The sequence below is a fragment of the Cyprinus carpio genome, chromosome B7 (genome assembly GCF_018340385.1).
Source record: "Cyprinus carpio isolate SPL01 chromosome B7, ASM1834038v1, whole genome shotgun sequence".
Lineage (NCBI taxonomy): Eukaryota > Metazoa > Chordata > Actinopteri > Cypriniformes > Cyprinidae > Cyprinus > Cyprinus carpio.
The window spans coordinates 14,318,980-14,344,935 of NC_056603.1; the positions used below are offsets into that span (position 1 = coordinate 14,318,980).

Here is a 25,956-nt window from a genome sequence, read left to right on the forward strand (position 1 = left end):
ACCATGTAGAATACTGGGCAGGTTTTTTTTTTTTTTTAAAGATATTATTTTATTCAGCAAGAAAATTATTATTATTTTTTTTTACTTCTTTGATCCTGAAAGTATCAGGGTTTCCATAAAAATACTAAACCGCACCAGTGTTTTCAACATTGATAATGTGATGATTGATTGACTGCAAATTGATTAAATAAATGCAGCCAAGGTGAGCATAAGAGATTTCTTTTAAAAATGCGTTTAAAAAATCTTGCCCCAAACTTTTAAACAGTAGTGTTTATAGATATTAAGGTATGATGGTTAATAAATATGAAAATATTAAGATTAACTAAAAGTTATAATTATTAATACATATATACACACACATACAGCGGAAAAGTTAGTATTTGGACACGTCACCATTTTTCTCAGTAAATATATTTCTAAAGATGTTATTGACATGAAATTTTCATCAGATGACGGTAACAACCCAAGTAATCCATACATAGAAAGCAAAACAAATAAGTTCAGAAATTAAGTTCTGTGTAATAAAGTGGAATGACACAGGGAAAAAGTACTGAACACATGAATATAGGGAGTTGCATCTATCAGTAATTAGAAAGCAATCCTGCCCCTAGTCAGTGGAAATTAATATTAGCTGGTTTAGTCCCAACTGATGGCCTATAAAAAGGTGTCTCATTACCAGTGTTACTCATAACTCAAACACAAGAAACATTTCATGATGGGTAAAAGCAAAGAGCTTTCTCAAGACCGATTAAAGTTTGCTGAACCACATTTAGACAAGTCTGTGAAATACCGGGAGAATATAGTCTGGTCCGATGAAACCAAAATTAAACTCTTGGATGCCATAATACACACCAAGTCAAATGGCACTGCACATCACCCCAAAACATCATGGTGTAGCACTGGAAAAATTCATATAACTGTATATACACATATATACTGTATGTAATTAATTTATAATTCTATAATTCTTCAATTATAATTCATATAACTGTATATGTACATATAAATGTACAGAGACATTCTTGATAAAAATTTGCTGCCACAGGAAGATGAAATTAGGTTGGACATTTCAGCAAGACATTGATCCCAAACACACAGCCAAGGAAACTCTCATTTGGTTTCAAAGAAAGAAAGGAAAGCTGCTAGAATGGCCCAGTCAATCACCTGACCTGAATCCAATAGAAAATCTATGGAAAGAGCTACAGATCAGAGTTCATAGAAGAGTCCCACAGAAGCTTCAAGATTTGAAGACTGTTTGTGTGGAAGGATGGGCCAAAATCACACCTGAGCAATGCATACGACTGGTTTCTCCATACAGGAGGCGTGTTGTAGCTGTCATCAACGACAAAGGCTTTTTTGTACAAAGTAATAAATAGATTTCAGTTAAGCCTGTTCAATACTTTCCCCCTGTGTCATTCCATTTTATTGCTCAAAACTTAATTCATGAACTTATTTGTTTTGCTTTCTATGTATGGTTTACTTGGGTTGTTCCCGACATCTGGTGAAAGTTTCATGTCAACAGCACTTTTAGAAATATATTTACTGAGAAAACTGGTGACGTGTTTAATACTTATTTTACCCGCTGTATATATAAAACTTTTTTGCTACCATTTCCACTAGAGCGAGCTTTTGTTCTCCTCTCTAGTTTTGTCTCTGAGTGGGTTCAGTCCCAGTGTGGTTTTGTGGCATAAGTTATGCTGTGACAGCTGTCCTCTTCTCATTTTTTCTGTTCACCCACTGAAAGTAACAGCTAATGATATCTCTCCATTCTTTTGTTTAAGGTAAAGTTTATTTGTTTGTTTTTTTAATGTCATTATAAATAGTTAATATTTTTTGTTAGTCAGCTTTGTAGAGATATCCGATACTTCAGCTATGGCATTTTGATAAATAGCGCTATTTATTTATTTATTATTATTATTTTTTTTTTTTTTTTTTTCATAAAATAGCATTCGGTTGTGGGGATGCCTGTCGCTCTCCTAAGTTTCTTTCTGTTGGTGTTGAATATAGGTGAGTACATTTTTCCGTGTGAAAAATCTCTTTAATTTGGTGTATTGTATGATTTCAGATCGTGTCTGTGACATACACAGGTGCAACATGTTCTTGTTTTCATGTGTTTCGTTTAGAGTCTGCAGTCTCTGTCTGTGACATCAGAGTGCATACGATCAATTTCGGATGCCATCTTGAGTGGAATTGTCTTGATGCCAACCCTAAAACGACTTACACTGTTTTGAGCAAGCATGGGTGAGTCTCATCTACACACAAAAGAAGAGTTTAGATGCACATGAGTAACTAAGAATGATGTGGAAGTTTAGAGGAGAAATGAGAGTGTGGAACAGAGAGCAGAGCACTGGGGTGAGAGGTGAAACTGTGTGGTTTAGCAGAAAACCACAGCGAGAGCAATCCAGGCTCATCACCCCAGAACCCAACACGCTGTTGTTATCGCTTCAGGCACGCTGTTGGTTTCCTCTGAATTACAATTGAAAAAGAAAATGACTCACAAGTGCTCAAGTTCAGTTTGCTTTCTTTTTTGAATGCCCAGTGGAAAAGTCACATTTTTATGAAAATGAAAGTCAGAAATGTCTGTTTTACATAGGTTTGCAGGAGGTGAATGGCCAAATGATCACCGTAAAGAATTCACTTGGAATTTTTGTAAAGTGTTCTCAATATTGTGTGTTTGTGTTGCAGTACATCATGGGTAAATGTTTCGGGCTGCATCCAGATTTTGCAGCAAAGCTGTGATCTGTCAGAAGTCTTTCCTAACTTATACACCTACAACTTCATCAGACTGACATCTGAGCTTCTCTGGCTGAATGAAACTCTGTATTGCACCCCTGTAGATGACCGTCAGTATTAAACCTCAAGCCATGTCCCACAAATTTAATAAATAAAGGTCAAAAATGTGTAATATTGCACAAATCTAGAAAAGCTGGATTACATTACAGAAATGCATTCATTCATAGTATGTAAGGCTATTGTCCATTGTCAATAATAAATTAATATAATTGGACAAGAATTAAATTATAATAATATCTTTATGATTTAATATTGTATTGTATTATTGTTATTATATTGTATTATTGATATGAATTATGTAATAATAATAATTATTATTATTGTTGTTGTTATGGAAAATTGTCAAGAGTAAGGTGTGTTTTTGTTTGTTTGTTTTTTGCTAGCTGCTGCCAAATTCAGCCCGCCCTCAATAACAATCTCCATGGCCAATGGAAGTCTCTGGGTGGCGGTAAAGTTTCCTTGTGCTCCATCCATAAGCTGCACATTTAAAGGTGATGATGAATATTATGAGGAGGAGGAGGAGATAGGATGCCCCTGTCTTGTAACTGATGTTGTTAAAAGTCTCTGGGCAACAGTCACTCTATACAATGAACAGAATCTCTCAGACAAACAGGTGCACAACTCTAATTTTTACAGCCCTTTAACTCCATTTTTTTACATTTATTTGTTTGCAGTATAAGTGTTTATATTAAGATTAGAAATTAGAGTTCCACTGTTTTATTTTTATTCATTTTTCTTGAAGGCACACACCGCTGAAGTGATGCGTGAAACCCCATTCAAGGTGGAATTTGGTTTTCTTACACCAGGGCAAGTGTACTGTGCTGTGGCCAACTTTACATTTGAGGGTGTGCTGGTCCCTTCTCCCCCGAGCATCCCGCAGTGTGTTTACATACCAGCAAATAACGGTGTGCATTATTTCTAGTGAAAGTGTTTATACTTATTTTGTGGTGTAATGATACAATACACATTTATTTGTTTGTACATGCGTTTATTGGTTGCCGGCACTAATGCACGTGTGTGTGTGTGTGTGTGTGTGTGTGTGTGTGTGTGTGTGTGTGTGTGTGTGTGTGTGTGTGTGTGTGTGTGTGTGTGTGTGTGTTTCTGTGTTCTTCAGAAAGCCTTATCGTCGTGATTGTGTGTGCTGTTCTCATCACTCTTGGCTTAGTATTTCTTCTGGTCTGGAGACAGTGTGCATCTTCTGAATATCCCCTGCCCAGATCTTTGGTACTGGATTACATAAGCATGATTACAAGTGTGTTATTGCTTTTATAAGTTAATATTGAGTAATTTACATTTAATTTATTCAACAAAACCAGTAGGTTTTTTTATTTGTATTTTTATTATTATTAAAAAAGCTCTATAGCAGTGGCTCGGCACCAGAGGCCCGGGGCCACAGGGTTACATAAATTTATTTAATGTTATTATTAGTATATTAAAGTATATATTAAAAACTATTGTTTTAACTAAAAACAGTACCGTTCTTAAAACATAAGTCATCAGAAAATCAATTAGTTTAAAACAGCACTACTCCCAGTTAATAAAAAAAAAGTTTGGAAACAAGTAGCTTTGACATAATTACAGGCAAAAATTGAGTCAAAAAGCTGAAGAACCACAGCTCTACAGAGGTACATGGGAGACAATAGAAAATTATTTTTGTGTTCTCATTTGCTATGAGACTAAACAAAACAATCAGCTATTTAATTTTCATGACTTCTCTAAATAGGAAAAAATAGAGAGATTTACAATGTTATTTAGTGCAGAAATGTGTAATTTAAAGGGATACTCCACCCCAAAATGAACATTTTGTCATTAATCACTTACCCCCATGTCGTTCCAAATCCGTAAAAGCTCCGTTCGTCTTCGGAACACAATTTAAGATATTTTGGATGAAAACCGGGAGGCTTGGGACTGTCCCATAGACTGCCAAATAAATAACAGTGTCAAGGTCCAGAAAAGGCATGTAAGTCGTCGTCAGAATACTCCATCTGCCATCAGACGTGCAATCTGGGTTATATGAAGCGACGGGAACACTTTTTGTAAGCAAAGAAAACAAAAATAACGACGTTATTCAACAATTCCTTTGTCAACGGTCTCCTCTGTGTCTCTCCATATCACCGTATGCTGTGTATGCTCTTCTGTATCATCTGCACCACAAGGATGCACTGGTTCTACATATATTTAGCTTTGATTTGAAATAAAACAGCGCATCCTTGTGGTGCAGCTGATACAGAAGAGCACACAGCATAATGAGAGACACAGAGGAGACCGTTGACAAAGGAATTGTTGAATAAAGTCGTTATTTTTGTTTTCTTCGCTTACAAAAAGTGTTCCCGTCGCTTCATATAACCCAGATTGCATGTCTGATGGCAGATAGAGTATTCTGACGACGACATACATGCCTTTTCTGGACCTTGATACTGTTTTTTATTTGGCAGTCTATGGGACAGTCCCAAGCCTCCCGGTTTTCATCCAAAATATCTTAAATTGTGTTCCGAAGACGAACTGAGCTTTTATGGGTTTGGAACGACATGGGGGTAAGTGAATAATGACAAAATTTTTCATTTTGGGGTGGAGAATCCCTTTAATAAAGGTCCATATAATCACTCTTGGAACAACAGCCATCCAATCGATATCCAATAGATACTTTTGTATGATATACAGTTCACTAGCTGTATATTGCAAAGCATTTTAGTCATACTAAGTACCAATAAAAAAAACATAAAACCTTCTAGTGCAGAAACATTTTATTGTTTAACCTGTCAGAAACCCTTTTTTTCTGCATTCAGTGCATTTATGAATGAAGCATAATGACCATCTCATCTCAGGTGTTTTTTACATTTAAAAATTTAAACCGTATTATGTGTTTTCAGGCTTTACTTCGAGACATGGAACTTCAGAAAAAGACTTTTGTTGACTCCAGTGAAGCTGCACCACACAACGAGAGCTCTGAGGGTGACCACGTTTCTGTTGTTTCCTTCTCTGACTTCACACTCACGGACACCCAGTCTTCTTACTACAACACCCAAAGTCTGGCCAACGGCTATTACACAAGCCCCATCCTGCAAAATCCAGACTGCACTGAGGAATCTGCGCTGTCTGAAGAGTTGAGCACAGAAGTCCAACATGATAAGTTCTATCTGTTAACATCACATCCAATTCTAGAAACAGAGGTGGGATGTCCATATCAGAATCATTTACTGTCACCCAGAGACATCCCTCTGAGCTCGGTGCGAGTTGAACACACTCAACAGGACGAGACATCAACTGAAGACCCAGAGTGGTCTGAAGATGTCATGTGGGGAAAACTGAATATGAGACCAATAGAAGACATCCAAACAAACTGAAACTACCGATTTTTTCCCCCAAAAGGTTAAATATAACGTTTTTTAGACTCAAGACAGCTTTGTTCTGTGTATAATTTTTTGTTTTTTTGGTGCTATTAATTTGCAACAATGTGATTCTGTCCTTTCACCCACTAACTATTGTCATTGCTGTGAAAGGGAAGTTGCAATGAAATGGAAGTAGCGACAGATCTTTTCTTCTATACTGTGATGTACTGTACATCCAAGTGTAACTGCGAATTGAAAAAAAAGATAAGCACTTGATTCTATTTAGTTGTTGTTTGGAAATGCAGATGAACATGAGCTTGCAGAAGAAGAGACATTTTCGTTTTCACCTTAAGATCCAGTTATGATAAATTGATTTAAAATTTTAGATTATTATTATTATTATTATTATGATTTTAAAAAAAGTATGCACATGCGGATGATCTATTACATGCCTCTGAAAAATAGAAAGAGTGAGTTTAAATTTCATGCTGTTTATTAAATAGTATTATATGATGTTATTATACATTATATATGTCATACTGACTATTATATATCCTCCATCTTGGTCTGGATGCCTTATGTTGGGTAATATTGAGTTCAGCATGTATTCCCTTTACTTTAGGGGGAATTGTGTCATGTCATGCATGTGTACATCAATGGTCAAATGTCACTGACCTGAATCTAGCAGTCATTATTATTACTGCCCTTCATGGTTTATTTGGGATCCCCCCCATGAGCCAGTGACTCAGAGCACTATAAATCCTTATGCGGTCCCTATGAGGAGCAGTACTATTTTCGGGTAACTGTATGCTTTCTGTATGGCTTGATTCATTGTTTGAATTTTTTATTTTTTACTTCTGACTCAGAGTTTCCCTAATTTGACTCATTTTCTGTGGACTGTGTCTCAAGTTCACCAAGCTAAGGTGCACAATTTTTGCTGATCTTGCCTGTTTTCTGGAACATTTATGGAAACGCTCCCAGGAAACAAATATAAATCTAGATTCTGGAAAGTGTATTGTAGATTTGTATAGAATTATACATGTTTTCTTATTTCCTCTTTTGAGAGAGTTGTATTAGGACTTGTATTCTGTGAGGTCTAATTGGTTCAGTTGAATTTTGGTACTGTATCAGTGAAGGGAAATTTTGTTGTAGAACAATAAATACAGTACGTTTTGAGGGGGAAGTTTGTTTTTGGACTTTTTCTGAAGCCATAACTATGCGTGGCAAATATGCCCCCTCCAAACTCATTTCTAAAATGTAGATATTCACATATTACACTTAACGGATGACTACAGTTTTAAATGTCAAGTTTCTTGTTGACCAAACGTAGCAACGTGGAAAGAAGTCTGCATGGGTTTAGTTCAGCTTTAATAAACCACAGCCCACAAGCCTGAAAAACAACATGCATAGCATACACATATACCGTATATAAGGCCCAAAAGACAAAGTAAATAAAACAAGAAATGCAAGCTAAACTTGAACTGAAATCTTTACCAAATATCATGTATATTCTTCATCGCTATGTATTTTTGTGGTATACTGAAAGACTGTGTCCATGTAGCATCTTTCTTCACAAGTGGTATTGTTAATTCATTGAATGATTTTTAAACACTTACTGACAGTAAATATATCTTTTCAGGCTTGTAATTTCAAAAACAAAAGCCTAACTTGAATTAGAGTTGCTCAGTGTGATTTATGTTTGGACACTGGTGGTGGGTGCAAGATTTAATCCATAGAACCTATTTAAAGTCCAAGAAAAGTATAATAAATTTTGAACTTTGTATAACTATAGTCTCATTCTAAACCATTGGCACATTTCTTTAAATAAGCTGCGCCATAGAGAATTCTCCTCACAGGAAGGTGTGACTCACTAACTGACTCACACTGCACCAAAAGAAACGTGCACATCCTCATCCAGAGTAACCTTTAAAACAACCATATGTATCAGAACCACTCATTGTCATAGAAGGACACGCCTAAACAATTAACTGAGCCCAGTATTTAACAGATCATTCATTTTTGTAGAAATAATTTGAACTATTATTGTAAAAAATACCAAAACTCCGAACAGATTTCTACAAACACAGGCTATAAATGTTTTATATGAGTGTTTGAACTTTAAAGTGAGTATGAATACTAAACAGTAAACACAAATGCTAAAGTGGGAATCTTTATTTGGCTGTCTTTTTTTACATATACAGTTAATTTTATCACAATTATATATATATACAAAGATATTCACTAAAGTCAAGACCTAGTGCATGAATGATGAAAACGTGATGTCACTATAGTGTGGCCTTGGCACATGTCCATTTCTCTTCTTCATCATTTATTTGTTGTTGCCGTCCATTTATCTGTTGCTCACTGATTGATTATGTGAGAATCAGCCTCCATGACATCACCTCATCTGCGCCAATACTGTGGATTTCAAACATGAAACATTAGTAAAGATGCCAATTAATGTTCTGTTGTTTGCCATTTTGGGTTTCTGTACTGGTAAATAAAACTAGCCGATAAAAAGAAGTGTGAACTTTGTTAAGTCTGGAATACATTAGTATACTAGAATATACTAGAATACGAGTTTAAAAATCTGAGCAGAAAAGTGTGCCTCATTGCTAGGAGAAGTGTGAAAAGTAAAATATGTATTCTTAAATCAGCTCAAAATATTCTGCAACTAGATGGAATCCAGACTGAAGCTTACAAAAAGTAAGAGGCTGTGTCGATCACACACTATGCAATTTTCTGTGAAATCTGAATGACCAAAATCTAAAGATTGGCTTTCAATTACGGCAACTTGCATCAAGACTGCAAACTGGGGCAAAAATATGGGTAAAAGTTATGTGGTGTATTCCACAATTTAGCAGCACTGGTCAAAAACAAACAAACAAAAAAACACTGCTGCCAACCATAATGCAAACAGCAACAGAGCTTATCTTTAGAAACATCCTGAAATGTATCATTAAAGACAACAGGCTTTGCTGTTTTCCATGCTGATTTTTCAAAAAGGACAAAATGAGGAAACATACACACCTGTGCAAATTTGTGTATCTGTTCAACCACTGCAGCAAACAGAGCACCTACACTCTCATCAATCAGACTCTGCATATAATGCACCGCCTCCTCATCTGAGAGGTCCAATCGAAACTTGTCCTGAACCTGCAGCGGGCGGGCAAAAAATGAACAGCTGATTTTACCATTTAAGTTTTGGAGACAAGATGTGAGGACCATACATACCTTTTTTACGGTTTTGTCAGGCTCCAGTGCAATGTCTGGAATATTTGCATCCACCATCAGAGAGAACAGATTCAGAATGAGATTTGAGTATCTGCATATGAAGAGAGAAAAAAAGTTTGGGGTCAGTAATGTTTTTGAAATAAGTCTGTTATGCTTACCAAGGGAGCATTATATTTGATCAAAAAAAGAGTGATATTGTGAAATATCATTACAACTTAAAATATCTTCTCTATTTTAATATATTTTAAAATGTAATTTATTCCTATGATGGCAAAGCTGAATTTTCAGCAGCCATTACTCCAGTATTTTGTGTGCCATGAACTTTCATTTCAGTTCTTCTAATATGCTGATTTGGTGCTCAAGAAACATTTCATATTATTATCAATTATATTATTATTATTATATTATTATGCATCAATGCTGATGTCAAACTTGAAATATTAGTGTGTATGTCTTCCGCTTGTAACTCACCTGCGCAAGTGCAGGAAGGCAGTGTAGCACTGTTTCCTGAACTCCTGGTACTGTTCACTCTGCATGCCCCCCATCCCCTCCACCATCTCCTTGCTCAGCTTCATGGGGGGTGGCAGGGGTTTAGGGTCCCGACCCAAAATATATCCAAAATCGATATGAAACAGTTTCCCTGCAAGCCAGAGAGACAGATCAGCATGTCCAATCTGTTTTTATTTTCAGTGCTTACAAGTCATTCAAAATTGTGGTGCAGTTTATGGAGTGTACCAGTCTTTGTGAGAAGCAAGTTGTCTAGATGTCTGTCTCCAACCCCTAGGATGTATGTGATGACACAATAGCCCGCTGAAAAGTATATCATGATTTAGTACATTTTTTAAATACTAAAGAAATAATGAGCTATGTATAGTACTAATGGATCCACAAACTGAGACTCACCACAGCTTTTAACATATGTGTCCATGACTTCAGAGCTGATGCCGTATGGCCCCTTATCATTCGGAGCATGCTTTCGGAAGAAACTCTGCATGGAGACATAATTTACCAAGATAAATACAAAGATATGGGACTTCATTCCTTGTTTATTTGAAATGATCGGGCAGTTCTTATTATGACCATGTAATGCAGAGGTGTCCTCTGCTAGGAAGTTTCTAGTGATCTAGAGTTTTCAGCCTTGATTAGCAGGTTCGGGAGTGTTTACTTAGGCTCAGATCCAAACTTTGCAGGAATTTGGTCTTCCAGGAGCAGTATTGGACAACTCCTGATACACTGCATTACCTGAATGTTGCCTTCAGTTGCCAAAACCTCAGCCACAGGTACTGACTGCACAAACTGCATAAAACCTGCAGACAAATCATATGCATCCTGTGTAAAATGAAACTCCCATACAGTATGTGAATTGACTGGCTCGTGGGTTTGTTCTGCATGCAATAAGCACTGACCATGTTTGGTGCTGGTCGCCAGAACTTTGTATGGAGTCAACTTTAGGTCCAAATTCTCTTTCCTCAGCAACTGTTAAAGAGAATGTTGAGAAAATATTGAAAACAATGAATGACTACTAAATATATATAGCTTTATTATAAAATCAACAGACGTCTATGTAGAAAATTAGATTTTTGTGTGTACGAGAATGTAAGAATGTAATGAATTATATGAACTATGTGTCCTTTTGGTACTGTGTGATGAGATGTAATGACTTCAGACCTTGTCCATGAGTGAAATAATCTGCAGGATGAGCTGGTCCTGTCTCAGGTCATCTCCATGTTTGAAGATAACAGGATATTGCTCCCCATCCTCTGTCTTAAAGATGAGCTTTGCTGGCATCAGAGCACTCTGGAAGAGAGAAAAACAGAAGTCAGGTGTGGAAGGATGCATGTGTGACTCAATGCAATGGATATGAAATAATGCACAACACCTTAAAGAGTGTTGCAGTTTCAGGTATGATGCCTTTGATGTGAATCTGTGGCTCCAGAGGAAGAGGGATGGACTCGATCTCTGACAGATTCACCTTCTCATTATCAGCCAACAGGGCCTGTAATCGCTCCGTCTGTCAGAGACAGAAAGAACCAAATGATACAACTTCATAACTTCACAAAAACGACGAACTGATTTCTCATTGTCTACAGCAGCTTTTAAAACTGATTCGGTGTTGCACACCTTTTTCTTGCGGTTTCCGCTCTCTCTCTGAACGGCCTTCATGAGCTGCACTAGTCTGTCTACAAACGTCTGCTGGGCGGCCAGAAGGGAGCGCATCACTCTCACACTCTTATCACCCTGGAAACAGATATAAACATCACATACTGTACAAAAAAAAAAAAAAAAAAAAAAAAAAAAAAAGGAAAGTGACAGATTTTAAATACAGGTTCTTCTTTTGAACTTTTTGTTCATAGAAGAATCAAAGAAATTATCAAATTACTTGAATCTTCAGTGTCACATGATCCTTCAGATACAAGTTTTTTGTTTTTGTATTTTTAATAAAAAAAAGAAAAAAAAAAAGATAAAACATATTTCACAGTTAAATTACTGTATGCAGCTGTTTTCAACATTGATAATAATGATACAAATGTTTCTTAAGGAACAAGATATTAGAATGATTTCTAAAGGATCGTGTGACACTGAATACTGGAGTATTATTATTATTAAAATTGTAATAATACTTCATAATATTACTAGTCTTGGTAACAATAGGGGACTTCATTCAAAAAATATTTTAATTGAATCTTGTTGACCACAATCTTATGACCCCATACCGACTTTTGAACATCAGTTTAAGTTATCACATCACTTTGTTGTACTCCATGTGGGTTCAGAATGTGAATGTACCTTGAGCAGAGCCTGACTGAACCGCCTCATTACATTGAGGTACATGTCATGGGTTTTGGGGTCTCTCTGCTGTGTGTCCTGATCCTCACACTCCACAATTACATACCTGCAGTGGAAGACAATGTCCAAATATTTTCATATAACTCTTTAATATAGAGTTGGCAGAACTGGCACATTGTTGTAGATACTGTAAGTGCAGAAGTGCCAAACATATTGATCCATTCCTCACCAGTATAAATAGTTTGCCAGTGTAGAGTTCTTGCAGGCACGTGATATAAGGAAGGTGCACAGATCTTGCTGTGGAACACAGGTCACATACACTGTTACATAATCTTCACATCCACTGTGCATCTAAAATGAGTGGGGGTTTTTTACACTTACCTCTAGATTCTCACCATCTGTTCCCTCTTTGCCTTTCTGCGTGCTGGGCATCACAGTGACAGTTGAAGCCATCTGGGAACTAAAAAATAAATCATTGTAACCCTCACGATTGTTTGTTTATAAATTTGCAGTTTTTTTAGAATTCCAACTGTACATGTGATCCAACATTCCTTTGAGAATTGTACATTCAGATATTGAAAGCTTTTGTAATTCTAAGCAAAGTAATATATAATTGATTTGGAGAAAAAACAGTGCATTTCACACAGACGCATGGTCTTTAAGTATGTAGCTGACCTGTCCAGATCTCCTATTGTTGAGCTCTCTGTCAGAACGCCTTGACTGTCTCTCTTACTGGCAGGCTCCAAACTGCCCTGGATATCATTGAAGTTCTCATATTTTAATGCCTGCACCAGCTGGAGCAAGTACATTAGAAGATCCTACAAGGATAATCAGAATTACATGTATTTACAAAGGAATCAGTTGTCCCTAAAAGTTGTCAGTTGTATATAAAGATTACCATTTTTAATGGTGTGTGTATTTGAGTATACTTAGTAATGCTTATGATTAATTTGATGCACGAAGATCTTTTTATGTTATGTTATGTATCTAAACCACTGACAATCTAACACACACATACACAAACACATAGACTTCACCTCATCATCAGCCTGCTGCAGCCTCGCGACAGCGTAGCGTCTGACTGTGGGGTTGGTGAAATGAGAGGACAGCAGCTCCAAGGAATCCTCCACATCCATCGGCCGCCACTTTCCCAGCAGCTCCAGGGCCTGTTTGGCCTCCTGGGGCAGATCCCAGTTCACACACTTCAGGAACTTAGTCAAAGCCTAAAAACACACCCGCAATTGAGATCTTCTCCTGGACACAGACTACAACTTAGATACCGAACCTGTTACTCAGGGTACAACACTGGTACCTATATGAACAATTTCAAAAGTTTGTGGTTGGTAAGACTTTTATGTATTTGTTTTGCCTGCTCACCAGGGCTACATTTAAAAAAAAAAAATACGGTAAAACAGTACTATAGTGATATATTATTACTATTTTCTATTTCATTACTCCAGTCTTCAATTGTCACATGATCCTCCTATTATTCTAATATGGTGATCTGGTGCTCAAAAATGTTCTTTTCATTATCAATATTTTTGTGGAAATCATGATGCATTTTTGACATGCATGAAACTATGAAATAGATTTTTTTCTAACATTCTATATGTTTTCCTTGTAACTTTTGTTCAATTTAATGTGCCATTGCTGAATAAAAGTATTACTGACCCCAAACTTCTGAATGGTTTTGAATGTGCTCACTCACCTTTTCCTGTGTGGTGAGGTAGTATCTAAACTTCCACACAAGGTCCTGTTCCTCAGAGCTCAGTTGCTTAGTAGGTGGGTAACTAACTATGATCTATGAAAGAAAAACAGCATTATAAAGACATCTGTTAAGATTTCTCGTGTACTTCTTTTTCTCTCTATCACTAACATTGAGTTGATCGCGCGTGGCTGCATTAGGTTTGAGATCGTGGTCAGATGGTCCGCTGCGTAAACTACGAGCCAGTTTATGATGCTTACTCTCCACAAGGTTCTCCTGCAACACAATGCCAACACCATCAGTTACCAACGTTATCATTTTAAATGAAATTTTTCTTTAAATTATCAAGTGCCAACACAGATTCTCAAACCCATAAACCTAAGAGAATGGCCTTTCTTTTTTTTTTTCACTCACCATGCACATCTGAGGGTCGGGGACTTTCACAATATCTGAACTGGTCGGCGAAGGGGAGGATTCATCTGCATCCTGTAAAGAGAGAGAGGCATAAAACCACTGAAATTTAACAAGGCTTTAACAAGTATTAGATAAAGGAAGGTGAACTATTAGATGAAGAATTTTAACTAGTGAACTACAATGCTTTGCAAAATCTTGATTATCACTTATTTATAGTCAACATAAAATGGCATCTACAACATATTTTAATTCTGTAACAAAGAAAAAAAGCTGGGCCTTGTTTTTACCCATCAAGGCATTCCTGACTGCTAATTGTGAGGGACTGCTTTTTTTCTTACTAAATTTTAATACATATTACATTAACCAGAATTAAACTGCTCTGTTTAAGATTGGCAAGATTTCTGAAAAGCTGCTTTCTCTACAACAATATCCTAATTCAATGCCTAAATAGTTATTTGGCCAGTTAACATTAACACCACAGCCTAGTCAACTAAAAAGTAGCTATTTAGGAGCAAGCAAGGCTAATACATTTTGATGACGCATGCATTAACATTATTTCATCACCAACCTAAATTCATATTCTCTCAGAGCATTCAAAGTCAGCCAACCAGCCCCAGTGTCAGACCACAGTAAAATCACCCTCTATCTAAACAGATCAAAACCTATCTCAAAAACAAAACAGATCAAAACAAACCCACCTCCACAGCCTCAAACACACATACAGATGCAAACAAAATAGTGAAGATACATATCAAACCGTAATTTGTGAACCAAAAATACAAAACCTATTAAATAATTTCCTAGCTACACCATTCCTACACAGCACTGAAGGGGTCAATTTAGCAGTAGACAGGATGAACCAAATATTTGCAATGACAGCAACACTATCTAACCTAAAAACCACAAACAAACAAAAAATAAACAGGGAGCGTGTACATGAGAAATGGTTTTACAACGAGTGCAAAAATCTTAGAAAAGAAGTAAGAACTTTATCAAATCAAACACACAGATTTCCTCCCCCAGAGTCATGGCGTGAGACAGGGCAGTAGCTTAAGCCCTACACTATTCAATATCTACATCAATGAACTAGCAAGAGCCCTAGAACAGTCCCCAGTCTTACCCTACTAGACACTGAAGTTAAATGTCTTCTGCGGATGATCTAGTGCTGCTGTCACCCACAAAAGAGGGTCTACAGCAGCACCTGGATCTCCTGCACACCTTCTTGTCAGTTAACCTTAAAAAGACTAAAATTATGATATTCCAAAAAAGGGCCAGTCACAAAAACCGACATCACAGTTTCAAATTAAACAACATGCCCTTAGAACACACTAAAAATTACACATACCTTGGAATAAACATCAGTAACACAAGAAACTTTAACAAGGCTGTGAACGACCTAAGAGACGAGGCAAGAAGAGCTTTTTACACAATCAAGAAAAATATAAAACTTGACATCCCAATTGGAATCTGGCTAAAAATAATCCAATCAGTTATAGAACCAATCGCACTCTATGGATGTGAGGTCTGGGGTCCACTCACAAACCAATACTTCAACAAATGGGACAAACACCCAATAGAGACTCTTCAGGCAGAAATCTGTAAAAATATTCTTTGTGTACAACAAAAAACTTCACACAATGCATACAGAGCAGAATTGGGGCTGTACCCACTAATAATTAAAATCCAAAAAAAAGCCATTAAATTCCATGCGCACCTAAAAAGCAGTCATACTGAGACCCTCCACGCTCCAGTACGCTCCAGTCTACGCGCTCGCTCTATGGCTTTTAAATCTGGGGACTCTGAAGCCTACAAAAAGTCAAGATATGATGTTCGCAAAAGCATTAAATCTGCCAAAGCATCCTACAATCATAGACTTACTATGCTACACATGACCCAAGGAAATTGTGGCAAGGCCTAGCTCACATAACAGACTACAAAGGCCGGACATCTGCAAACATCTCTGCATCTCTGTCCGATGAGCTCAACCTCTTTCATGCGACCTGAAGCCCTGAACACAGAGCCCTGGACTATCATCCCTGTCCCAAAAAAAAACAAAACACAGTTTCAAGTCTGAATGACTACAGACCTGTGGCTCTCACACCGGTTCTCATGAAGTGTTTTGAGAGTCACGTCAAGAAACACATTCAAAGTATTGCACCAGCCACCCTGGACCCATTACAGTTTGCTTACAGGACTAATAGATCAACAGAAGATGCCATTTCATTTACCCTTCACAAAATCCTAACTCACCTGGAAAATAAAGACAGCTATGCCAGATTGCTTTTCATTTATTACAATTCGGCATTCAACACTATAATCCCCTCCAAACTCATAAACAAGCTATATAACCTAGGCCTTCCTTCTACAACTGTGTAACTGGATACTGAGCTTCCTCACCAGTAGACATCAACATGTCCGCCTCAGAAAACACTCCTCGAGTACCATCATAATGAACACAGGCACTCCCCAGGGCTGTGTACTCAGCCTGTTGCTGTTCACTCTTTTCACTCATGACTGTGTTGCCAGCCATCCTAACAACATCATCATAAAATTTGCAGATGACACCACAGTCATTGGCCTTATCACTAACAATGATGAGACCGCATACAGGAAAGAAGTGTCTGAACTGGTCACATGGTGTGAGGCTAACAATCTCACACTGAACATCAGCAAGACCAAGGAGATGGTTGTGGACATGAGGAGGAGTGAGCGTGTCTATCAGCCTCTGCTGATCAGAGATGCTGAGGTTGAGAGAGTGGGCAGCTATAAGTTCCTGGGTGCACACATCTGTGAGGACCTCAAATGGACAGTAAATTCAAAGAAACTAGTAAGTAAGGCCAATCAAATAATGTATTTCTTGAGGAGGCTAAGGAAATTTGGCATGTCATCACAGATTCTCCATAACTTCTACAGAAGCACTGTGGAGAGTGTGTTAACTTGCTGCATTGCTGTGTGGTTTGGCAACAGCAAACACAGGATAGAAAGGCTTTTCAGAGGGTGAAAAATCTGGCCCGGAAAATCACAGGGACTGATCTCCCCTCACTACAGGACATATACAAAAAAAGGGACCTGCAAATGGGCTTGCAACATCATCAAGGACACCACCCATCCCATCCACAATTTCTTCATCCTCATGAAGTCTGGCAAGCGGTACGGGAGCACTGCAGCCAGAACATCCAGACTCCAGAACAGTTTATACCCCCAGGCCATTAGACTGATAAACAGTCAAAACCCACTGCCACTTCCACCTGTATCATCAGCATAAACTCAGCCTGTTTAATGGCACTCTGCACTTTACCTGCTGGACCTTCATACACTCATAACGCATCTGACTGACAATTTAAACACTAGTCTTTACACTGACACTTTATCACCACTTGACACTTTACAATTTGTCACTTTATTGCTACTTGCACTGCACATTTATTCTGTGAAGATTTTTTTATTGACAGTTTTTTTTTCTCTAATTAGCATACAGGTTCTCTTTTCTTTCTCTTTCATCACTTTCTTTTTTTAAGCTATTATTATTTATATTTTTACTTTACTGTATTTTCTATATTTTTTACATACTTTGTATTGCCTGTGTAAGTCATATTTGTTCCCATTATACCCTGTCATTCTCGAGAGGGGTAAGCAAATTAAGAATTTCATTGTACTGTAGTACATGTGACAATAAAGTTCTTGAATTGAATCTTGAATTGACCCTCCACCATAAAGCCTTAACCTACCAAGAACTGAACCCAGAGAAAAGCCCCCTCCGCCAGCTGGTCTTAGAACTGACTTTACAATCCAAAAACCCCAGCTAGTCTAAATCAAATCATAAAAACACAGAAAGAGAAATATCTGAAACATTGGACAGAAGCAACAGCTCAACAAAGTAATGCTATCTGTCTCTAAACAGAGAATATAAATTGGCAGAATACCTAAACACAGTGGCAGACCCTAAACTAAGAAAAGTCCTGAACATGTACAGACTCAGTGGCCATAACCTCACTATAGAGACAGGCAGACACAGACAGACCTGGTTACCAAAAGAAGACAGATTGTGTCCACACTGCACACAACATGAAGTAGAAACAGAACTGCACTTTTTAACAACACGCCCTAATTATACACAAATTAGGGTTACGTTCTTTCCCCAATTTACAAACCAGCACAAAGACTTCAACCAGATACAACAAAAGGACAAACTGCCGTACATTCTGGGAGAAACCTCAACAAGCTCTAACCTGGCTGCAAGGTATGTCAAGTCCTGCCACGGTAAGAGGACAAGCAGCAGAACAGAACCACAAATCACAACCGGAAGAAAACACTGTACAACACACATAAACTGACATGACAGGATCCAGTCCTTCTCCTGTCTCTTTATTAGAATTTTTATTAGTACTTTTGTTTTACTGTATACAGATATGTAGACTCTATATGCTATATACTTCTATTCTTATGTATATTTGTGTTAAATGTTTATTTAAATGTTTCTATGCTTTGGCAATGTAAAGATATTTTTTTATTATGCAAATAAAGCTACTTGAATCTTGAATCTAACAGGGAAGTAAACATATTTTGATTCAACATTGACTTAACAGAAAAAAAAAGTATAGAAAAAAGATAAACCTTTTCGTAATAAACAATGCTGTATTCTCGTTCACCGCTTTTGACACGAGGGAATTCCACCATGAGGTACATGAAATTAGAGCTACGTTTCTCACTCTGTGGATAAAAAACAAATCAAGCGTTACACAGAGGTAGCAAAAATTACAGTGGCTTCATATCGTGACACTTTTTACCCCCAAACCACTCACCTCATTGATCATTTCAATCTCTCTGAAGGTCAAGCGATCCAGCCAGTCTACTTTAACCATGTGCCCCTGACGATGAGCTTTTGTTAGCTGAGGGAGACAGAGAGGCAAAGAAAGAGAGAGGAAAACTTCAAGAAAAAGACATGGTTGCAAGACCAGTAACACTAAGACACAACTAAGATGTTGTGTGCACAATCCTTTAGCCAATCATATGACAGCGGCGTGTCAGCGTGCAAAAGCACACAAAAAGCTCATTAGCCAAAGGACATTCGGGGGGGCCAGAGCAAAGTAAGTAGCACACCGAGATGACTCAGCCCTTTCTAAACAAACAGTTAGCAATAGTTAGTACAACAACACATCTCATCTAAAGGCCAGCAAGAGTCTAAGAGGACTTTGTTTAACCAGCCATACATGAGTTTTAGTGGCTAAACATAATGTCCATGACATTCATGATTATTTCAAGGAATGTTCTCACTTCAAAACATGTTTTGCTTTATCAACGGTATCCACAACAAATCATTCTGACCAGCACAATTATAATTTTTTTTTTTTAGTCTGTTCATTTTTCTAAATCCTCCTTTTGATGTGTGATTGTTTTTTCATATGGTTATACAATAAAGACAAGCTTGATCTACCAGCTAACGTGGTCATAATTTGAGTTGAACAATTGTAAATTAAAATAAAAAATGCTATATTTGAACTGCCATATTTTTAAAAATTAAATTACAGTGTTATAAAAATTGTTTCTAATTCTCCTGAACATCTACACTGATGTAAATATATAAATAAATAAGTAAATAAATAAATAAATAAATAAATATATATATAAAATGTATATATAAAATGTTGAATTAAAAAATGTATGAAGTCAAGCAGCAAAAATGTCAGTGAAAATAACATACACATCCTATTTGTGAAAATGTGGGTCAAATTATGCAAGCTAAATATATACCATGTCCTATATCTTGCCCACAAATATATGAGACAAGCCAACACTCATACAAGCACGCACACACATTCACACACATACATAAATTCAGCATTCCTGTCCTGTTTTCTCTCATACTCACGTCACTAAGTATCTCCAGGTCTGGGCCCTGGAACAGAGGGCAGTTAAGACATGTCCTTTGACAGAACACACACACACACACACACACACACACACACACACACACACACACACACACAAGCACACTCCCTCGCAACAACAAACATTCTCAATTCTCATTCTTTCCACAAATTGGGTAATCTATAAACACAATCAGCATATCCATCTATCCCTCCCTGCCATCACTCACTTTTCATTTAACATATCCCTCATGTACAGTAACTGTCCACAGGCATATTTCTCCAGTTTCTGTCTCAGTTGGGCTCCTCCACTCCCCAATCCATCAACTGACCTTGGCCAGGCGGCCCATCTGGTCCTCTGCCAGAGTGCTGCTGGTCCTTCCTGGTGTACTAGTGGGCTCACTGCCATCACCCTCCACACCCGGCCACACCTTCAGATCATGCATGCCCTGCCGGAACATTCTAGTAGACAGAATGAGAGAGATGGAGATAAGGGGGAATAATACACGTATAAATGTAGTTGTGTGCAAACTTTAGTGGAAAATAATATATTTTGTGATAATGATCTCTTTCCTAAATAATTAATAACACCTCACCTTCTATTTTAACATTTACAAATTTTATTAATCTGAATTAATTTGATATAATCACAGATTCTGAATGTAGTGGTCATATGCACCCTAAAATCTGTAAGACAATGAAATTATTATTGGAGTGAAGATATGAATCATATGTATTCTGAACAAAAAAAAAAAAAAAAACTATTTAACCAGCGGAGCAAAGCATTTAAGTGCAGTAATGGTGGCTTTAAAATTTGGCATCCAAATTTACATTTTGTGCAAACATAACAGCCTGATAGAAGAGACTCACAGAAGAGAATGGTGGGATGGAATTTTCCTGCAATGCATTTTTACTGTGCGAAGGTTTAGGGTTGGTAAGATTTAAAAAAGAATTATCTTAAGCTTTAAAAGGCTGCATTTATTTGTAATACTGTGAAATATTATTACAATTTAAAACAACTGTTTTTAATTGACCCCCCATATGATTGTAAAGTGCTTTGGGTGTACAGCAATGCATTATAAAGCGCTATATAAATGCTTCCTTCATTCATTCATATGTATTTTAAAACATCATTTATTTCTGTAATGGCAGTTATGAGTTGTAATATTGTAATATTGTTTTCTTTTTTGTTATATTTTAAATTTTTTGTGTGCTTTTTAAAAATCCCAATGGGAAAATTAATAGGAAAAATACTTCTGAAACCAGGGCAGTGGAAAAAAGAAAAAGGCGGCAGGGCACTAAAGCACTCAATTTTATGTCATTTTCCAGTTATACTTCTGATTAACAAAATTGTAAACATTAGACCCTTACCCATATTTCCCAAAGAGGGTGACTGTAGTGCCCCCAACTGGCGTGGCTCGGCCGGGTCCATAAACATCCCAAACTGTTAGAGTCACCTGGGCACTCTGAGGCAGGTCAGGGTACTTCACTGGCAGCCTAAGCCACTCGTTCCAGCTAAGGTGAAGAGAAGACAACAATAATAATGTGACAAAACATATGTGACTCAGTACAGTGAACAAATGAAATCTGAAGGTATTAAAATCAAAGTTAAAAAAAAAATCATATTTGTAATTTATTGTGCAAATATCTAAGTATGCGAGAGGATGATTGGGTACAAAAATATATGCTACATATCTCAACAAAGCATCTCTGATATATTTTGTTTGGTTTCCAGCTCAGACTTATTATTGAATCACATAAGCATAAAGTGAGCCACTGTGTGACATACAGAGATTAATCACTGATAAATGCACATACTTCCAGCGAGTGCTGAAGGCCTTGTAAGACGTTCGTACAGGCAGAGCGAGAGGCTTGCCCTCGGCAAACACCTGACAGGTGACGTACAGGTCGGAGCAGCTCTCCTGATAGAGTCCTGAGAATCGCAGCATGGGGTCCTCAAGCAGAGCTTTATAGCTCTTCTGCTCTCTCTTGCCCTCCAGACTGCCTCTGCAAAAGCAAACAAAAAGACGATATTATTTCTGCTCAGTCAGAACACAGCACAGTGTCAAGAAGACATTTGCTTTCTGAAGTAAGGAATTCGTATACTGTACCTCTTTATTGGTGAGCAATTGTGCTAAAAGTCAGCAGAGTTACAAAACTATTTGATCAATGATTTCCTTGACTTTTCCATGACACTTTATATGTTCTGATGCTGTTTTTAAGCTTTTGAAAAACATCTCTCATGCTCATCAAGGCTGCATTTACTTGAGCAGTAATATTAAACAGAAATATGGGAAACATGTTACCCTGGACCACAAAACCAGTCAACAGCCAATGCATGCAATTAGCAATAGCCAACAATGCATTGTTTGGGTCAAAATTATAGATTTTTCTTTTATGCCAAAAATCATCAGGATATTAAGTAAAGATCATGTTCCATTAAGATATTTTATGAATTTCCTACCATAAATATATCAAAACGTAATTTTTGATTAGATTAGTAAAATGCATTGCTAAGAAATTAATTTGGACCACTTTAGAGGCGATTTTCTCTAATTTTTTTTTTTTTTTTTTTGCACCCACAGATTCCAGATTTTCAATGTATCTCAGCCAAATATTGTCCTAACAAGCCATACATCAATGGAAAGCTTATTTATTCATCTTTCAGATGATGTATACATTTTATAATTTCAAAATGTAATTTAAGCCTATGATGGCAAAGCTGAATTTTCAGCAGCCCCTCCTCCGATCTTCAGTTTAGTGTCACATCATGATACTTCAGAAATCTGAAATCTGTTGTTCAAGAAAATGTTCTTATTATTATCACAGCTGAAAAAAAAAGTTTAAGTGCCGCTTAATATTTTTGTAGAAACTGCGCTTTTTCAGGATTCTTTAATGAATACAACGTTTAAAAGAACAGCGTTTATTTAAAATAGAATTGGTTTTTTTTATCAGTTATCAATTTAATGCATACTTGCTGAAAAAAAGTACAACTTTCTTTTAATAAAATCGTTCGGAGCACAAACTTGTGAACGGTGGCGTAAATATACAGGAACGTGAGTGAAAAATACGTAGGCTAATAAAAATATATAATAAACATACAAAATACGCACTTTAATTTTTGAGAAGTTGTTTAAAACTGTTCTTAAACAGAGGGTCGAATTTTACTACATGTCCTTTATTGCTTCGCATGGTGACAGGCAGCTCTTCTGCATGCATTTGGATTTAACAGTCACTGTCATATGATGAGCTCTTGTGCAAGTTTGCTTACTGGCGCCTCGGGACTCCTTCCTTCTGTTCTTCTTAAATCGTAATGCAACACAACACACACAGTGAAATTAAACTGATTTCGTTATGACAAACACTCGCGGGTCAGAAGAAACATTTATGATCTTTATTTATGATCCACACGTACACAGACAGAGACTCGTTAAGATCGAGGGCAAAAGGAGAATGATGTCAACAGACCGATGAAAGCCCTAAAACACAAAAGCCCTCGCTGGACTCGTGTTAATTCTTCTGACTCACAGTGTTGCCATGCTCGCTTTGGTAAACATCGCAAAAACAGCGATATGATATCATGCGAGGAAGATTTCTCTTTACATTTTGTACTCTCTTACATGAGTTACCAGTAGACACTTTATTATTATATTACATATTATTAAGTTACATACACCTCTGTTGACATTTTGCTTGTTTGACAGTTCTGTAATCAAAACAATGACTAAGGTCCAGAAACATACTCACATCTTCAGTTGGACGTTTATGTCCAGATCGCAGCTATACACATAGTTAAATTTGTCTGTGTCCATCTTCAGTAATCGATGAAGTGTTATGAAAAACCGTAGTGAATGGAACAAAACAGATATAAAAGAATAAATGCAGATTTCTCGGGCGGTGGGAGATAAACTGCAGGGCCTCTAGCAAAGACCCTGAACTGGATCTGCGGGAGCTTTTGCTTTTCGCAGCACTTTATGTTCTTGATACGACTCTGTCTGATTAATGAAAACCAGTATGGCTGATCAAAAGTACTGTCAGTCTTAATTTAAGACAATAATAAAGTTGTAATAAGCATCTGACAGGGTTTCATCGCGTCCGCTTTTAGAAAGGAAAACATTACAACCAGACGTAAATAATCGATGTCAAATCATTCGATAGCCGCAGCGACTTGTATGGACTGAACGGATCAGAAATGGCTTCTTTGGTCTGGTGGATCGCGGTGGCTTCCTGTTTGGTTTAAGAACGGATAGTAATACAGGACAAATTTCGTTTAAAGGTCCTCTTGAATTGCATGTTAGTTGTACATTGAGTAAAATTTTTTTTCCAAGTTTCTGAGTTTAAACAAAAGGTATATCACTGCAAATCATAGATTTATTTATGTTTTTTTTTTTTTTTTTTTTTGCTTAAACATTTTGTATTAGTTTAATTAATTTAAATGTCTAATTAATTTAAATATGCACTGTATTTCATAAATCTCATATTTTCAAAAAATATTTAATAAATCCCCCAAAATTGAAAATTAAAAACTAAGCTTTTAATCTGTTTGAAATCTATTTAAATTGCAATTGACTGTTGTCTCTATGTATTAAGAAATTGCCAACGAGAGAGAGAGAGAGAGAGAGAGAGAGAATAGCAATTGTTTATACATTGCACTTAACCCAAGTTGTGATTGTTGGATCTGCTGTGAAACCAGTAGGTTATGTACTTTGTCAGCAATTCTGCACAGCAGGTGGACAAGTCATTTGCAGTTGCTATCTGTATTTTGGGTGCATGAACGTAATATTCTCCAAGTATGTTCTCCAATGCTATGAACATTTTATTGCTGTGTTTGTGTATATAGGCATCATAATAGGTTGTATTTCCTAAAAACCTCATCTCTTTTCACACAAGTGTGATTTTTGCCCTCATTTTTGAGGGCAGAAAAAGAACCAAGCCAATAAAAAGATTAAGAAAACAAGCTGTTCTTGCTTTTAATTTACATTCGCTGGCAGCTTGGCATTCGATCACTCACATCCTAAATCTTAGTGCAACTTTGGGTCCCCCCTGCACATTAGTGTGTGGTTATATAATAAATGGTGATGAGTCAGACTGCACAACAGAACAGGACCACAGTCCATTACATCCTCCGCTCGGGACTCAAGAGCTGTTAAAGAGGATAAGGCTCATTGCCACCCCTCATGTGTTCCGAACACTCACAGAGGGGGCTCTGCTTCCTTGCTCCCAAGTTTAAAGCCACATTCCTTTGAGTTGAAGCCAAAGGGCAGCTGCACTCTTGGGATGATGAAGGTTTCCAATGGCTAGACCTTACGAGGCCTGAACTTGTATATCCAGGAATTGCTTATGACCCATCAATAATTGCTTATATGATGGATTAAATGTTTGCAGGTACACTCTATAAAAAGGTGCTAAATAGCACTAAAAGGGGTTAATTGGCTTGTAATGATGAGGAACCACGTCAAGTGCTATATAATGTTGCTTCTATCTTTAAAGGTGCTTTACAGAACTTTTGTCAAATGGTGTTACTGTATGTAGAACCATAAGAGGAGCCCCATTCTCCTCCTTACATTTTAGATATGTTACTAAACTCTCATATGTTTGCTGTGATGAATGGGAATTTACTTCAATGGAAAAAGCTGTTTCAAATCACTTTTATGCTTTTCTGAGGTTAAAAAGTTTCATGTGAGGGCCCTGGAATATACTGTATAGGGGGCCTTGGGGGCAAAACAGTTGAGAGCCACATTATCTTCAGGAAATACACTTTATTTTAATTAAATTTTTTATCATTTCCCCAACTAAACTAAAAGACTAAGATAGAGTTAGAGAACTA

The 25,956-nt window shown here is 37.1% G+C and overlaps 2 protein-coding genes across 3 annotated transcripts; one reads left to right on the plus strand and one right to left on the minus strand.

The window, feature by feature from the left end:
- The first annotated feature begins 1,250 nt into the window (after positions 1-1,250).
- si:dkeyp-75h12.7 lies at positions 1,251-7,305 on the plus strand. The gene is made up of 8 exons (XM_042727380.1): positions 1,251-1,781; positions 1,947-2,007; positions 2,124-2,241; positions 2,686-2,843; positions 3,177-3,406; positions 3,536-3,698; positions 3,908-4,017; positions 5,664-7,305. Exons 2-8 carry the CDS (start codon positions 1,962-1,964, stop codon positions 6,135-6,137), a joined length of 1,299 nt encoding a protein of 432 aa, XP_042583314.1. The 5' UTR covers positions 1,251-1,781; positions 1,947-1,961; the 3' UTR covers positions 6,138-7,305.
- A 974-nt stretch (positions 7,306-8,279) lies between these two features.
- On the minus strand, positions 8,280-24,322 carry pik3c3 (phosphatidylinositol 3-kinase, catalytic subunit type 3). 2 transcript variants are annotated; one of them, XM_042727378.1, is made up of 26 exons: positions 23,877-24,322; positions 21,948-22,136; positions 21,501-21,644; positions 20,462-20,591; positions 20,132-20,158; positions 19,065-19,151; positions 18,877-18,972; positions 14,263-14,334; positions 14,020-14,124; positions 13,852-13,944; positions 13,181-13,366; positions 12,819-12,961; positions 12,525-12,603; positions 12,373-12,440; positions 12,144-12,249; positions 11,478-11,594; positions 11,236-11,367; positions 11,025-11,153; positions 10,763-10,832; positions 10,599-10,663; positions 10,260-10,344; positions 10,092-10,166; positions 9,828-9,996; positions 9,357-9,447; positions 9,153-9,278; positions 8,280-8,540 (listed from the first exon to the last, which is right to left on the minus strand). In XM_042727378.1, the coding sequence occupies exons 1-26, from the start codon at positions 23,939-23,941 to the stop codon at positions 8,526-8,528; spliced, it is 2,664 nt and encodes an 887-aa protein (XP_042583312.1). In that variant the 5' UTR covers positions 23,942-24,322; the 3' UTR covers positions 8,280-8,525. The 2 variants fall into 2 exon arrangements, with proteins under 2 accessions (XP_042583312.1, XP_042583313.1); XM_042727379.1 differs by lacking the exon at positions 20,132-20,158.
- Positions 24,323-25,956: the final 1,634 nt, after the last annotated feature.